The sequence below is a fragment of the Bos grunniens genome, chromosome 10 (assembly GCF_055505025.1).
Source record: "Bos grunniens cultivar Pamir isolate PY7600 chromosome 10, Bosgru_T2T1.0, whole genome shotgun sequence".
Classification (NCBI taxonomy): domain Eukaryota; kingdom Metazoa; phylum Chordata; class Mammalia; order Artiodactyla; family Bovidae; genus Bos; species Bos grunniens.
Window position 1 is genome coordinate 31,858,051 of NC_141174.1, and position 17,941 is coordinate 31,875,991.

The 17,941-nt window shown below is 41.7% G+C and overlaps 1 protein-coding gene across 12 annotated transcripts in view; it reads right to left on the bottom strand.

Moving 5' to 3' along the window:
* DAAM1 (dishevelled associated activator of morphogenesis 1) overlaps positions 1–17,941 on the bottom strand; it is a 182,812-nt gene that overhangs the window by 96,969 nt on the left and 67,902 nt on the right. For all 12 annotated transcript variants that reach the window (XM_086320447.1, XM_086320442.1, XM_086320450.1 and 9 more), the window contains exon 2: positions 8,812–9,030. In XM_086320447.1, coding sequence (XP_086176573.1) covers positions 8,812–8,994 — 183 coding nt within the window. In that variant the 5' untranslated portion in view covers positions 8,995–9,030. The remainder of the gene's footprint in view (positions 1–8,811; positions 9,031–17,941) is intronic.

Below are 17,941 nucleotides of genomic sequence, written 5' to 3' on the forward strand. Positions count from 1 at the left end.
CTTTCAGACAACTGAACACTTTAAGACTATTCCAGATATAGCTTTGAAGTCTTTGTGCAGTCTGAGTTCTTAATTACCAAGCAATTCTTTACACCAGAGATCCCCAATCTCCAGGATCTAAAGTCTGATGATCTGAAGTAGAGCTGATGTAATAATAATAAAGTGCACAATATATGTAATGTACTTGAATCATCCCCAAACCATCCCACCCTCCACCCCCCACCCAATCTGTGGAAAAATTGTCTTCCCTGAAACTGGTCCCTGGTGCCAAAAAAGTTGGGGACTCCAATTAATGTATAAGGTTTACACTCCAATTAAGAAACAACATATGAAAACTATGACTTCCCAAACTGGCTTAAATCTCAACATTCAAAAAACTAAGATCATGGCATCTGGTCCCATCACTTCATGGCAAATAGACAGGGGAACGATGGAAACAATGAGAGACTTTATTTTTTTGGACTCCAAAATCACTGCAGATGGTGACTCCATCCATGAAATTAAAAGACACTTGCTTCTTTGAAGAAAAGCTATGACCAACCTAAAAAGCAGAGACAGTACTTTGCCAACTATATGCACAAAGGTACATATAGTCAAAGCTATGGTTTTCCCAGTAGTCATGTATGGATGTGAGAGTTGGACCATAAAGAAAGCTGAGCGCTAAAGAATTGATGCTTTTGAACTGTGGTGTTGGAGAAGACTCTTGAGAGTCCCTTGGACTGCAAGGAGATTCAACCAGTCAATCCTGAAGGAAATCAGTCCTGAATATTCATTGGAAGGACTGATGCTGAAGTTGAAGCTCCAATACTTTGGCCACCTGATGCGAGGAACTGACTCACTGGAAAAGACCCTGATGCTGGGAAAGACTGAAGGCAGGAGAAGTGGGCAACAGAGGATAAGATGGTTGGATGTCACCATCAACTCAATAGAAATGAGTTTAAGCAAACTCCGGGAGATAGTGAAGGACAGGGAAACCTGGTGTGCTGCAGTCCATGGGGTCATGAAGAGTTGGACATGACTGAGCAAGTGAATAACAACAAAAAGAGCAAAATCTGTACACTGGTATATCATAAGACTAACCTGGATTCCTGTAGCTCTTTTCATACCAAAGTGACTTTAGAACATAATGAAAAATGAAGAGTTTACTGATGTATGTTCCCAAGGGAATTCATCTGGCACCGTTCGCCTCGACTGTGAATTCATCTAATTCTGATACGTCAACTAAATCCTCTCTGTCTTACTATCTTCATTTCTCAAAGTCTATGCTGGTTACCAATGTTGAGAGTGTCCTCAGGACCTCATAACAATAAAACTGACCTATAGTAAGTGATTATATTTATGAGCATACAAATCTTCTCATTATCCACCAACACTATCTTCCCGTTGAGGTATTAACTTTTGTTGACAATCCTCAATTATATAAATGGTGATCATTAATGAATTTCTTAATTAGTTTCTTTCAAATGTTTTTTATATTTCCTGGAAGGCATAACACTTAAATGATACTACACAACTAAACTTTTTTAATAGCACTTTTGGAAATCCACTTTTGGATATCAGTTCTTAAAAAAAAAAAGCAACAACTGTTTATTGGCTATCTAAAGACAGTTTTCCACTTGTATCCAACATAACCTTTTCTATCTAAAGATCTAAAGATAGAATGTAAATATACCAAAATGGGAATTCCAAAAAGTGACTTTTGGCAAACTAAAAGTAGAGTTATTTAAGTCAGACTGCCATGCCACCCACCCCCAACCCACAGATAGAGTTGGGATTGGAAATGAATTACACGGGAAGAACCTCACCCTGACAATGGGTCACCCAGCAACTCCCAGTGGGGAGAGGGAACACTGCCACTTGGGATGGGCCACAAACTCCAGTAGCACCATTCAGTAATTGCAGCACCTAGAAACACCCCCTCACATTTCCACCACCTCCAAGTGGTGGAGTATTAAGTTGAGAGCAACACTTGCACCATTTTTATTGAGAATGGTGAAATGCACAGGTTTTAGGATAGATGGCTCTAGTGGAAAGAATCCACCTGCCAATGCAGGAGACACGGGTTCAATCCCTGGGTTGGAAAGATCCCGTAGAGTAGGAAATGGCAACCCAATCTAGTATTCTTGCCTGGAAAATTTTGTGGACAGAGGAGCCTGGAGGGCTACAGTTCATGGGGTCACAGAGTCAGATATGACTGAGCACCCACATACACACACATAGCACTGTATAACAAATTATCCCAGAATATTAGACACATTGGTCAAATAAATGGAAGACTAAATACTGAATCTGAAAGAAGGCAGGTTAACAGAACACAGTATAAATAGAATTGGTAACAAGTCAGGATTAGGAAAACTTGGGTCTATATTGCTTATTACTTCCAACTATCTATCACAATGATGTACTCTCTTAGAAAGGAAAGTTTTCCTCTGGTCAGTTAACTGATTCCAAGGATACTTCGAAAATCATGATCAGACTTATCATAAACTGGGTTTCTCATCTATTAATAAAACCTCACCCAGGAAAAGCAGATGTATATACTGATGTTTCACAAGGCAAGAGAACTGAGGGAATCTATGAGGAGATGTCATTTCTAATATAACTGCTGCTGTGAAATATTCTGCGGGATACCCTCAGCCCATCAACTCTTGGTATATCCAGGAGTCATGTATTAGAACAGAAAACCAGAAGGGGGCTATAGTAAATTCTCTTTCCATTTCAAAAGTCAAGTAGCCACAGGAGATATGCATTGAAACAAGCCATCTCACCTCAACAGTTGGACTCAAAGGAAAACATATTCAAAATCTACCCAAGGAGACATGACACATTTTGCTAAAACTTACTGACACCTCACAGAGACTGCAATGAACAAGGGTTATTTTTGTAAATATAACCAGATAGCAAAATGTTTTGATGTACTTTAGTGTATTTCATTGAGAAAACCTGTAAGAAAGGAGGGGTACTGTCCTTTAGTTCAAATAAGAATCTGAGAATATAAAATAACACAACTGTCTCTCTTCATCCCTTTTTCCTGGCTCTCAGAACCCCAATCCACCCAGGCTCTTATTTCACGCACCATCTAAGCTGAGCTTTCAATTTCTTGAGTCTTCCACATATTCTCTCTCACCTCACAGCCCTATACATGCTATTTTCACTGTCTGTAACACACTTTCCTCTCCTCTTTGCCTGCATAATTCCTTCTTTTCAAGTCTTACATTAAATATCACTTCCTCCAGGAATGCTTCCAAGATCCTTCCAAGCCAAGTACCTGTGAGGCTTGGGGGTAGGTGTCAGTAAGCAGCATCCTTGTTCCCCAACAAGAATGGAATTAAGTAACAGCTAGGTTAAGAGCTCAAGCAGATGGGAGATCAAAAAACACCTCCCTTTTTGTTCCTGAAAGCTGGGTTGGAGAGCCCAACTTTCATTTGCAGACGTGGGCTTGCTGGGATTTCAATGCTGAGTTAGACACATAGCCACCAGTCATGGAAATAACCGGACAATTTCAGAACTCCCCAAGGGGGTTCAATCCTATGAAATTTATAGCACCAAGGGTCACAGAACGTGTGCTTTCTGAAAGCAGGTTAAGTTGCAGAGAATTCGCATAAGGGAGAGAAACAAAGCTACGAATTTTCCAAAGAAGGGTTGGAAGGAAAGCCGAGAATGTTACTTCCCAGAAAGAGAGCCAAGGGTCATGGAAATGGAACCTGTGAGTCAACTCTCACCTTGTGAAAAAAGGGGGAATAAAGGTTCTTCGTCAAGAAAATGTCCTGCTGGAGCGGCCCCTCTCAGAGCCCTCAGTCACAATGGATAAGAGAGCGTCTTCTGTTGCCTGTTTCCCCTGCTGGACCTTCAGCCCCCACAAAGTCAAGAAGGACCAGTGGCCTCAGGGCCTGGCACAGAGCAGGCAGTTAACACACATGCGCACACATACATACACACACACACACCCCCCCCAAAGGAATTTATCTGTCAATTAATAACACATTCTTCTGTTTATCCCAAAGGAAATCTTCCACTGCTAATGCTAAGACAGAAAAAGTTACATGGACAAAGACTGCGTACAGTGCTATGCCCCCTACCACTCTTCAAACGTGCTGGTGGGGATAATCTAAGACCTAAAAACCCTGTCGAAAAGACAAGACTTTAGCTGAATCTTATTTTCTGGGAAGAGTGCTGAGTCTCAGATTGGTTACATTCTTGATTTGTGACTGAGACACAGGACAAAGCAGAAGTAGAGAACTGGGGGAAATGGGGGCAGTAATATGGAAAAAGGATTGATGCTCAAAGACATAAAATACATGGTTAGGGAGGTAACACTGATTCTCAATATTTTATTTTTAAACATCCCAAATAATTTCAAAATTGTTGGCAGGAAGACTATTTCTATTTGGCAATTCACAGAAATGCACACACACGTTCCCAGGCTACCCGTCCTCAGCTCTTCAGGAGCAACAGAACAGCTTCAAAATCAGCTGGTCAATCGGAAGGAAGTAGAAAACAGCAAGAATTGGTGAAGGTGAAGAAAACTTAGAACTCTCACACACTGCTGGTGGACATGTAAAATGGTGCAGTGTAGTCCACTTGGAAAACAGTTTGGAAGTTCCTCAAAAGTTATACACAGTGTTATACATGACTCAGAAATCTCACTCTCAGGTATACACCTATTAAGAACTGAAACTATATTTCCACACCAAAAAAACTTGCAAATTAAAGTTTAGAGCAGCAATACTCATAAAAGCTGAAGACTGGCAACAACCCAACTGTTCATCAACAATGAATGGATAAACAAAATGTGGTATGTCCATACAACAGAGTATTGTTCAACAATAACAAGAAATGAAGTATTGATACATGTTACAACTTGGATAAACCTTGAAAAGATTATACTAAGTGAAAGGAACCAGTCACAAAGGACCACATAATATATGATTCTATTTACAGAAAATGACCAGAACAGGCAAAGTCATAGAAACCGAGTAGATTAGTGGCTCCCTGGGGATACTAGGGTTGAGGGGAAGTGACAAGTAATGACTAATGGGTAAGGGAGTCGCTTTAGGGGTGAGAAAATGTCCTAAAATGTACTGATGGGGGCATTATTTTGTGAATATACCAAAAGTCAGTGAATTATACACTTTACACAGGTGAATTACTGGGCTCACCAAAAAGTTCATTCGGGTTTTTCTCTAAGATCTTACGGAAAAACCGAAACGAAACTTTTTGGCCAACCCAATATATGGTATGTCAATTGTACCACCACAAAGCTGTTATTAAAAATGGGGTGGGAGGTGGGGAGTGTGTGCACAGAGTATGGGCCTGAGACCTCCAGAAACCACTATATCCTGAAACTGGAATGCTCTTGCAGCTTGACTATACACTGTTAAGAGTATGAGGCACTGCTCAGGGCCCACATTCTTTAAAGATTCATTTGGTCGACCTCCCATCCAGGCTTGCTTTATTTATGAGATGATAAGGTTGCTGTAAGCAATTCTGAAAGCAACCTTTTTGGTATCACTTTTAAATACATCAAATGAGTGACTCATCAGAAGATGCAAAGGAAACTAGCTCACAATGACAGGCTCTGGTGAGATGCTTTCCATCAGATAGAGGCAGAATGGCCTGCAAGTTAGGACCAACACTGGCGTGTGCACAGCAGGCAGATCAGCTTTCAAAAAAAGGAAAAACCTGGGATATCTGCCTGGGGTGATGTGCCTAGAACATACCTGAATTATCTTCCATCCTTCTTGCTATACTAGGATGTGGGGTATGAAGCACCCATGAATAGGCAGCAGTCTCTTTTAAAAAAAAAAAAGTTGTCTTCTTTAATCTGTGCACCAACACATAGAAAGATGGCATTATCCCCATCTATGGCATTTTACAGGCAAGGAAATAAACCCAAATTCCAACAGAAACCATCTCAAAGGAATTTACCCTACATTGCAGCATGCTCCACCTCCCCACGTGGCCATCCTCTTCTGTGCACGGACATAGGCAGAACTGCTCCTGCAACTACTCAAGAGAACCTGGGCAGAGGTTCCCAGTGGCTCTGAGCCCACCTTCCTTGCCCCAGGACACCTTTGGCAGTTGGATGGATTTGTGGGCTAAGTCCCTGAAGTCAAGAGTAGACAAAAATCCATCCATCACTCGCCAGGACAGATACAAACCTCAGGATAATTTGTTTTCCAATGGTTTTGGCTTAAAGTTCTGGTTTGGCATTGGTTTTTTAACAACTAACAGCTGTAGGCAATTTTCACACAGAATAAAGACATCAATAAGGCTGAGAGTGGAATTTTCTCCCTTATGAATACAGAACAATGAGCTGTCTTCAAGATGTACAATGGAGCTGCCACCACACAGGCTCTGGCTTGGGTCTCATTTGGGGAGGCTGACAGATATAATTGAAAGGACCACGGAGGTGGGTGCTCCGCGGGGACTAGCTCTGTCCACCAGCTTCTCTACCACTGAGGAGGCCTTTGTCTATCAGCAACATCTGTCTCCTTTGGTTGACTTTGGTTTTAAAATACTTCAACTGGGAAATAATGCCAAGACCATCAATGCATCATTATTGCCTTTCATGACAGCCATCATGATACATGATTCACTGCCCATCCCTGGGAAAGGACGGTGTCCCTCCACCCATCCCAATGACCTCAGGCTCGGCCATGTGATTTGTGGTGCCAGTCCCTACAGAAGGATGACATGTCCTTGCCCCTGTGAATTCGGGAGTGGTAATGTGATCTGTGTAGGCCAAAGGAACATGTGCTGAAGTGACACGTGTCATTTCCAAGCATAAGCTTAGAGCCTGAGAAGTTCACCATGTCTCTCTTTCCTCTGCCACCAGGCCTGAGCCTTGATCTTGAGTAGACGATGGCACAGTGCAGAACCACAGCTGATCCACAGCAGACATGCAGCATCAATGATAGAGAGGCCACTGAGGTTTTGCTATCACAGGATAAACCAGCTGCAGATGACCAAGACACCCATTAACGCTGAACCCTTCCACTACTCTTTTCACTTTCAATCCCTCCTGACCATTCACCTCTGCCAAGAGGTCTTCCCTGACCACCTTCCTCATCCATCATGTCCTATATCCCACAACAGTCACACACAACCTATGCAGAGGTGTGTGTGCTTCTTGCCTTGGTGCATTATACCTCTCAATTAAACTATGGAAACTGGCAGCAATTTGGGAGCAGGTTCTAATTTTCCATTTTGAACCTCCTCACTAATATGTAAAACAGAGTTCTGTGTGCAGTGGAAATGGGAGAGGGTAGAGATTCTTGATGGAGAAGGCAATGGCACCCCACTCCAATACTCTTGCCTGGAAAATCTCATGGACAGAGGAGCCTGGTGGGCTGCAGTCCATGGGGTCGCTAAGAGTCAGACATGACTGAGCGACTTCACTTTCACTTTTCACTTTTATGCATTGGAGAAGGAAATGGCAACCCACTCCAATGTTCTTGCCTGAAGAATCCCAGGGATGGTGGAGCCTGGTGGGCTGCCATCTATGGGGTCGCACAGAGTCGGACACGACTGAAGCGACTCAGCAGCAGAGATTCCTGAAACACTCCAAAATATTCAACATCCTCAACTGTAAACATGCTGCCAGGCATCACATCTTTCTTTTACCAACCAAGTTTGGTAATCAGCTCATTAATCCACTCAGGAGGCCAGAACTCAAATATCAGTTTCATAGTATTAATACTCGCCCTTCTTGGTTTATCTCATAAGAGAAGCTTATAGGTGAATTTTGGTTCATCAAAGCTGGAGTGCCACAAGAGTTCAGTTGCTATCCCTGGAGGGCGGTGACACAGCCTACGACGTAAGACACGGTCCCTAGTATCTGCTGAACAATATAAATGGTCTGATTAGAACTAACTCCATTACAAAATGTCAGATGCGATCAAAGAAGGATAGAGTCTCACGTAGTATTCATTGAGTACCTAGGAAGGGGCAGGCACTGGGCCATTCCCACTCTGTGTGATTCTCATTTAAATGTTACATCAAACCTAGCAAGTGTTTTTTCCCTTCCACTTTCCAGAATATAGGCTCAGAAAAGTCATAAGCTTTTTCCCTACTGATACAGATAATAAAGTCAGAGCAGTAATGTAAGCCAAAGTCTTCCTAATGTCCATGCCAGTGCCCTTGACCATACCATAATATCCTCTGAAATGCAGACTGGAAAGAAACACTACTTTGCAGATGCTTGAGAAGCTAAGTTGCAGAGAACACCTATATCTCTTGATGAGTGGGCCCTACATAGATACATCTCTCACTTCAGTATAGTGGATTTTAAAATATGATAGCATCTATAAAAAGTTTCCCACAACAGTTATTATTGCAATCCTATCATTAGGCTAAATAATGATACTCTACTTAAGTAATAATGTCTTTCATCCAAGGATCAAGGACATGAGAGACAGTGTGACTAACTTTTTAAAAGACACTAATACTACACACTGGGAGTGGCAGGAAGCGTGAGGGAATCCCAGGAGGTGTCAGATGAAGGAAATATTTGTGCATACAAGCACTCAGGCTGGGACAGGAGGAACTAGAAAGGGCAACTTAGGAGGCAGTAGGGCTGCATATTTGAAGAACTAAAGATCTAAATCTCTCCATTTAAGCACCAGCAAACCCTCTGAGGTAGTGATGCTACCCTTTCCTTTCTCCTCTACAGGCTCAGTGCTGACAGTAGGGGCACAGATGGGGGCTGTTTCACCAAAGATAAGGCAAGACTGTGTCCAACCAAACTGTCCACATCCTCTCCCCTTCCTCCGGCTCCCAACCACCCCTGGGATGAAGACTGAGACTCACCACGAGTTCACTGAACATGACATCCAGCTCCTCCACAGGGGGCATGGGTAACGCAGGCTCCATGGTCTGAAGCGCAAAGCTGCTATCATTTCGCAGCCGATATGTGATTTCTGGGTGATCATTGTTTCGGAAACAGCAGAAGATGAATGAAATCCCCCGTCCACCTCTCTTCCTTGGGGCCATAGCTGAATTCTGTTTTATTTCTTGACTGATTAAACTCTGCCAAAAGAAGACATAACAGAGTTAAGAATACAAAACTGGAGATATATATATAGATATATATATATATATATTTCAAGACAGACCAATTCACCAAAGAGCCCCATGTACTGAAGGCAATGTCAAAAGGAGCTGACGGCTGGAGACAACGTCCGCAGGACATAGAGGACAAGCCCAAGAGGGTCTGGGGGGCCAGCTGAGCAGAGAGCACATGTCCTTCTAGTCACACGTTGAATGTTTCCTATGACCCACTGCTGAACAAACAGTACCACCCAGCCACCCTACGCCCCAGCATTTGCTCCAATCACACTGGGTCTTGACCATGCTTTGCACATCACCTGCTCTTTCCTGCCAACCCATACCGGTATTGTTAACCCCTGCAGGAATGACCTTCTCTTCCTTGCCACCTAGAAGATTTCTTACTCATCCTCTAGGGTTTGACTGCAATTTCTCCTTTACCATCCTCAAGTAGAATTAATAATACATATGCTAAGGCATATCTACCTATTGCAGCTCTTGTCACAGTCTAAGTTCCTCAGCAGTGTGTCTTCAAGTTAGACCAGGATAACTAAAAGCGGGAGGCAGGGACTCTGCATTAAGCAACGTGGTGGCCCTAGTGCTCCACGCAGCACCAGGAAGACAGAAGGCACTTGGATAATGTTTATTGTGTTGAATAAATTAGTAACAAATGGGGAGTAACTTAACATGAGCTAGGAGGGTCAGAGATTTCCAAACAGAAAAGATCAAATAAGTTTACTGATAGAGAGATGGCTGACTAAATTACAGTATACTCACATAAGAGAATCTAACACACTCACTAAAAAGAACGAGGCATCTATGCACGTAGATATGAAAAAAAAAAGCTCAAGATGCTATGTGATGTATATACTACATACTACAGGATTGCATATTTTAAAGCACTTATAAATACATGTAAGAAATGTTATCAGCAGTAACCTCCAAAATAAAGAGAGGGGATTGGAGAACTACCTTTCACTTCATATCCTTTCAAATTTGAATTTTTACCATAAAAGCACTGCAGAATTTTAATCATTGCACAGTCTTTTTTAAGTCACAATTATGTGTATCATCCTAGAAAAATTTCTAAGTTATATTGTCAACTGAAAAAAAGCAACTCAAAGAAAAATGTGTATAACATGTCCCATAATGTCTTTTTAAAATGATATTACACAAAAACCTAAATAATTTACATGTAAATACATAGCAAAAGGCCTGGAAAAATACACAGTAATTTCCTAACTCTGAGAGATGACAGGGATGGGGAATAGGCAAGAATGGAAACATACTTTCTGTGAGAGAGAGATATATATATGTGTGTGTATATATATACACACACATATATACACACATTTATGATGAGAGCATATTCATGTATAACTGCAGTAGACTTTTAATTTTTAAAGAGAGATGGGGTTGAAAGGGGAAAAAAAGGTGGACTATGAATTGACCCTTGGTGAGCTGGAAAGGCAGAGGAGGAGAGCTACATCTGTGTCGGGAAGATGTGGAGAACACAGGCACGGAGTCCAGGGAGGAGCCACAGGGAGTGAAAGCGCAGAGGAGGGCTGGTGCGGAGAAGCCGCAGCCCAGGCTGAGTCTGGATTTACCCCATGAGCAATTTCGAGTCATACTTAAATGCCCCACCCACCCTACTCTACTTTCGTGGAAAAAAAAAAAAAAAGTAGAGAAAGCAGATGTGGTTGGGTCTTGATGACTCTCATAGTTCAGAGCTGTGGGCAGGTGACCTTGCTGGAGAAGCTACAGTGACCGCTGAGCACCAGAGAGTGCACTGCAGATGATCAGACAATGTATTCACATCCCCGACCAGAAAGAAATTCAGCACTGCTGAGACACAGAGCTAACACTACTGCTGAGACATAGAGCAGGCACTTCTCAAGATAGGAGAAAAACCTGAGGGTGAGGCAGAGGCCAGCAACTATCCTCTCAAATGATTTCTAGGAGCAGCTCCATAGCAACAGGATCAGAGCTGTGTCACACGCCACCCTCCCCACTCCCGAGTGAATTTAAAACCAATGGGAAGAAGCTATAAGGAGACATAAGGAAGAATTTTCCAATGTCTATGGTTGCGGTAGGATGGAAGTGAGGAGTCCCTGGCTCCACTGTCTTCAGACTAGAGTTCAGTTCAGTTCAGTTCAGTCGCTCAGTCGTGTCCGACTCTTTGCGACCCCATGAACCGCAGCACGACAGGCCTCCCTGTCCATCACCAACTCCCCGAGTCCACGCAAACCCATGTCCATTGAGTCCGTGATGCCATCCAACCATCTCATCCTCTGTCGTCCCCTTCTCCTCTTGCCCTCAATCTTTCCCAGCATCAGGGTCTTTTCCAATGAGTCAGCTCTTTGCATCAGGTGGCCAAAATATTGGAGTTTCAGTTTCAAAATCAGTCCTGCCGATGAACACCCGGGACTGATCTCCTTTAGGATGGACTGGTTGGATCTCCTTGCAGTCCAAAGGACTCTTAAGACTCTTCTCCAACACCACAGTTCAAAAGCATCAATTCTTTGGTGCTCAGCCTTCTTTATAGTCCAACTCTCACATCCATACATGACCACTGGAAAAACCATAGCCTTGACTAGACGGACCTTTGTTGGCAAAGTAATATCTCTGCTTTTTTTTTTTTTTAATTTTATTTTTATTTAACTTTACAATATTGTATTGGTTTTGCCATATATCAAAATGAATCTGCCACAGGTATACATGTGGTCCCCATCCTGAACCCTCCTCCCTCCTCCCTCCCCATACCATCCCTCTGGGTTGTCCCAGTGCACCAGCCCCAAGCATCCAGTATCGTGCATCGAACCTGGACTGGTGACTCGTTTCATATATGATATTATACATATTTCAATGCCATTCTCCCAAATCATCCCACCCTCTCCCTCTCCCACAGAGTCCAAAAGACTGTTCTATACATCAGTGTCTCTTTTGCTGTCTCGTATACAGGGTTATTGTTACCATCTTTCTAAATTCCATATATATGCATTAGTATACTGTATTGGTGTTTTTCTTTCTGGCTTACTTCACTCTGTGTAATAGGTTCCAGTTTCATCCACCTCATTAGAACTGATTCAAATGTATTCTTTTTAATGGCTGAGTAATACTCCATTGTGTATATGTACCACAGCTTTCTTATCCATTCATCTGCTGATGGATATCTAGGTTGCTTCCATGTCCTGGCTATTATAAACAGTGCTGTGATGAACACTGGGGTACACGTGTCTCTTTCCCTTCTGGTTTCCTCAGTGTGTATGCCCAGCAGTGGGATTGCTGGATCATAAGGCAGTTCTATTTCCAGTTTTTTAAGGAATTTCCACACTGTTCTCCATAGTGGCTGTACTAGTTTGCATTCCCACTAACAGTGTAAGAGGGTTCCGTTTTCTCCACATCCTCTCCAGCATTTATTGCTTGTAGACTTTTGGATCACAGCCATTCTGACTGGTATGAAATGGTACCTCATAGCGGTTTTGATTTGCATTTCTCTGATAATGAGTGATGTTGAGCATCTTTTCATGTGTTTGTTAGCCATCTGTATGTCTTCTTTGGAGAAATGTCTATTTAGTTCTTTGGCCCATGTTTTGACTGGGTCATTTATTTTTCTGGAATTGAGCTGTAGGAGTTGCTTGTATATTTTTGAGATTAGTTGTTTGTCTGTTGCTTCATTTGCTATTATTTTCTCCCATTCTGAAGGCTGTCTTTTCACCTTGCTTATAGTTTCCTTTGTTGTGCAGAAGCTTTTAAGTTGAATTAGGTCCCATTTGTTTCTTTTGCTTTTATTTCCAATATTCTGGGAGGTGGGTCATAGAGGATCCTGCTGTGATATATGTCGGAGAGTGTTTTGCCTATGTTCTCCTCTAGGAGTTTTATAGTTTCTGATCTTACGTTTAGGTCTTTAATCATTTTTGAGTTTATTTTTGTGTATGGTGTTAGAAAGTGCTCTAGTTTCATTCTTTTACAAGTGGTTGACCAGTTTTCCCAGCACCACTTGTTAAAGAGATTGTCTTTAATCCATTGTATATTCTTGCCTCCTTTGTCAAAGATAAGGTGTCCATATGTGCATGGATTTATCTCTGGGCTTTCTTCTCTGCTTTTTAATATGCTATCTAGGTTGGTCATAACTTTCCTTCCAAGGAGTAAGTGTCCTTTAATTTCATGGCTGCAGTCACCATCTGCAGTGATTTTGGAGCCCAAAAAAATAAAGTCTGATACTGTTTCCACTGTTTCCCCCATCTATTTTCCCATGAAGTGATGGGACCTGATGCCATAATCTTTGTTTTTTGAATGTTGAGCTTTAAGCCAACTTTTTCACTCTCCTCTTTCATTTTCATCAAGAGGCTTTTTAGTTCTTCTTCTCTTTCTGCCATAAGGGTGGTGTCATCTGCATATCTGAGGTTATTGATATTTCTCCCGGCAATCTTGATTCCAGCTTGTGCTTCCTCCAGCCCAGCGTTTCTCTTGATATACTCTGCATATAAGTTAAATAAGCAGGGTGACAATATATAGCCTTGATATACTCCTTTTCCTATTTGGACCTGAGTTACCTGTTAGAAATGCCTAAAGGGTAAGGTACCCCAACTCTCAGATGGGAGAGGGGAGAGAAATCAGAGATTTTCAGTAGGTATTAATTTGAGCTTCTCACTCCAGCTTCAATTTCAGCAGTTCTGCTTTTATCCTTTTGGATACTGACATATTATCTTATAAAAACATCCTGTGGCTACTCACTGCAATTATAAGAACATGTAAAGGCCACACAACAGCCTCCAAGGGGCATTACAATCTGGCTTCTGACTACCCCTCCCCTGACCCCATCATGTAGAGCTCTTTGTATGAGTCATTGCACTTCAACTATACTGGCCATGCTGACTCCTGCCTTGGGGCCTTTGTATCAGCCACGCCCTTGAACCACATCCTTGACAAGCATGTTCTGGCCACACCTATGCATGGCTGATTCTTCTCATCATTAAGGCCTCAGCATGATTTCACTTTCTCAGGAAGCCAACCCAACCACTGTATCTGCCACAGTCCTGTGCAATGCTCCCATTACTCTCTGTCTCTTTACCCTGTCTGAAGATCTTCAGGGCAAGTATCACCATTTCAAATTATCCTATGTGGTTATTTCATGGGGCAGGGCCTTGCACATATTGTTCACTGCTGTGCCCTCAGTACATAATACTACATGGGACACATGGATATGTCTCACATATTTAACTAGAAGAACAGTCAACTTTTACATAAAATTTCATTTAAACAAAGGATATTATTTAAAAAAAAAATGTTTAGACTATGAGACATGCAGATGCAAGTCAAGGAGTCCTGAAGCTGTATCTGTAAGATTTAAATTAAAAAAAAAAAAATGTATCCATACATTATTTACGCAATTAAAAATAAAAGTGTACACACAAAAGACCAGAAGCAAGTGTTTTGACATTTAACAATGGTTAATTCTGCATAATGAAGAAAGGGATGAACTTTGTTCTTGTCCAACTTATGGACTTACGGTGTCTCTTCCAAATTACAGAATCTAATTCCAGAATCTGTCACCAGCTTTTCTTGATTGTGTCATTAATACAATGATGCAAACTTTGGTGAAAATTCTCACCAATAACTATGATTTGAAAACACTTCTAGAGAAAAACCCTCCACTCACTTAAGGGATAGTGGCCTCCAAAAGCTAGCAACTGAAAGTCTCTGAGTTGGGAAGGGAGAAAGAGGTTAAGAGCAAAGTATCTGTCACAGAGCCTATATGACGACCTAATAAAGACCTCGCCGAGATACCTAATATTTCATTCTGTTGAAGCAGACATCTCCTGGCTTAGGGAGTACCCGTACAAGGTCCTATGAGCCATACGTAGTACCTTGGATTCCCTTGGTAAATGTGTATTAGTATCTACTATATACCAGGCACGACAGTAGGTACCTAAGGATACAGAAGGGAAGTGGTGATTAGGAGCTTCTAATCTGGTGGGAGAGAGAGCTTGAGGGTGCTTAGCTGCTCAGTCATGTACAACTCTGCTAGCCATGGACTACAGCCCACTAGGCTTCTCTGTCCATGGGATTCTCCCGCAAGAATACTGGAGTGGGTTGCCATGCCCTCCTCCAGGGGATCTTCCTGACACAGGGATTGAACCCACATCTGTGTCTCCTGCACTGCAGGCGGATTCTTTACGCACGGAGCCATTGAGGAAGCCCCCAGAGAGAGCAGTGCTCCAATTAATTATAACAAAATTAATACGACATATCATATAGTACATGCTATGTAATAAAGCATGAACACTGTAGGGGAGAAACTGGTCCCTGATGCTTGTGGGGAATTTTGACAGATATCAGAAAGCAGAGCATTTAGACAGACTGAACAGTGCCAAGAAAAGCATGAGTTGGGAAGGGGCAAGGAGTACACAGGAAGTGAGGGGTGGTACATACAGCACAGGTATAACATCTTCTGAGAGCTGAGCCCTGGAGGGTCTCGTCTCTTTACTCAAAACCCACCAATGGCTCCCAACACCATTCTAAACTGGCTTTCAGTGCACCATCAAATCCAAATCCAACTCACTGCTTCTGTTTTTTTTTTACTTCCTTAAAAGTATCCTAGGGACTTCCCTGGTGATCCAGTGATTAAGACTCCATGCTTCCAACACAGGGTGTGTGGGTTTGATCCCTGGTCAGGGAACTAAGATCCCACATGCCAAAAAAAATTAAAAGCATAAAAAAATAAGATAAAAAGTATGCTATACTTAGCCAACAGACAGCTTTCCATGCCCCATAAATATCTCGCCCTCCCATTTTCTTCTATCCAGGTGGTCCAGTCACTTCCTCTGCCCTTCTCTTTGTCAACTGTATCCCCAGGCTGACAGTACCAGTCCTGAGAGCACTCAGTGCAGTTAGCCTCATCCACTGCCGGTGGTAGACGAAATCTGGTTTAACATTTCCAAGGGCAATTTACCAAGGACTTAAAATGGTCACAAATTTTGACAGAGAGTTTCTACTTTTGGAAATATATTCTAAGGATATATTCAAAGATACAATCAAAGGTGTTTTCACAAAAATTATCAAACCATGATCTTTAAGAGCAAATAAACAAGGGCATAGAATAGATGCTAGTGATAGAGAACTATGTGAAGAGTAAACAAGTTATGGTACAACTAGTTGGTAGACCACAATCCAGTCCTTTGCAACAGAATATTTACTACAAGGATATATCATACAGCACAGGGGATATAGCCAATATTTTATAAAAACTATGAAAGGAATATAATCTATAAAAATTCTGAATCACTGTTATATACCACTTGCAAATCAACTATAACTTAAAAAATTAAAAAGTATATTTAATGACATGCAAATACTTAGAATATATGAAATAAAGAATAAGTAGGTATATACTGTCTCATTTACGTACAAAAAAGAAATATATAGAAGCAGGGGGCAAGGACAAGAGAAATACACCAAAATATGAGCTGCAGTTAGTGCATGTCAGCTGTATGGATTACTCTTAAAAAACCCAAAAAGTCTTGTATTCTTCAGTTGTTCTCAAAATTAAGATATACTATTTTCATAATTGATAAAACAGGGTAAGATTTTTTTAAAACCACTTTATATGACTATTTATGTGACAGAGGAGGGGAGTATGTGTATACAAAAATGTTCCTATCAAAAACTTCTAAGTTATGGTGATCTACATACCAGCTTCTCAAACTATCTGTGGTGAAGGATGGTGTTCTCACCAGTCTGTTACAAACATATTTTTGTAAAATATGGTACAATATTTCAGCAATGTCAAACTGCTCTAAGGCTCCCTCAAAGTGTGCAATTCTTGCACTTTGTTAACCAGCACGGGTAGGCAGCAATGGCACTGATGTACACCAGGAGATGGGAAATAAGACTTAATAAACTGTAAGTGTTCGTGTTTGTCTCTTGTGTGTGTCTTCAGGGTAGGAATCACATCCCATTCAAGTGTCCTACATACCCTACCACTCCCAGTCCATAAACTGAAGACTCTTTGGAGGCTCCTGTCCAGGTCTGACTATACACACATGTGTGTATGAGGGACTGTGGGAGGCAGTGTTCAGGCTATTCAGAGACATGGTTAAGAAACAAAAGCGGGTGAAGACCAACTCATTAAGGGCCACAGGACCAGGCTCAGCCCTCAAGTTCACTGGCAGGCAGTCTTGCTAACCTACCCATTTGAACACAGTCTTGGCCCTGTTAGCATTTTGAGATCTCCACGATAGACAGTCAACAGGTAAGGTAATTTGTGGTCTGGGTCTTTCTTTCCCCACTGAAAAGTCAACTCCATAGGGGAAAGTGCCCATGGCGTGTGCTGCACCTCACATGGGTAGGAGGGCAACCACTGTATTTGAGAAATGAATAAAGAGGGCAGTTACTTTACTTGAGCATTTTACAAGTTGTTTCACTTAAACCTAAATTATGTCAATAATACATTCTGGCGATATTGAAAAGGGGCGCAGAGGAAACATTAAGATCTAAAAAAAGTCCATCCGAAGCATTTTTCAAGTTAAAAAAAAATGCCAATAGTTCTATAAACAAAAGAATATTAAGGAGTCTTGGCTAGTTTCTAAGATGAGTAATAAGATATAGAGCCCATTACATCTAAGGGCCTAATTGAAGTCATTTTAATAAGGACAAATATTGCCTTTGATAGGTGATTTGTGTTTAAAAGTCTCAGTAAAGCCCAAAGACCAAGTTTTTATGCTGGCTCCTCTGTGGAAGGAAAAAGGGATGAAAGTAAGAGAAAATGCCTTTAGGGAGCTTATTTGATTTGAAGAAAGCGGTGGGGGGCGGAAATCAAGTGAAGTAAAACATAATTACTAATTTTGATTAGTATTATAGGGGATGCCAGAAGAAAATGAAAGAAAATGGT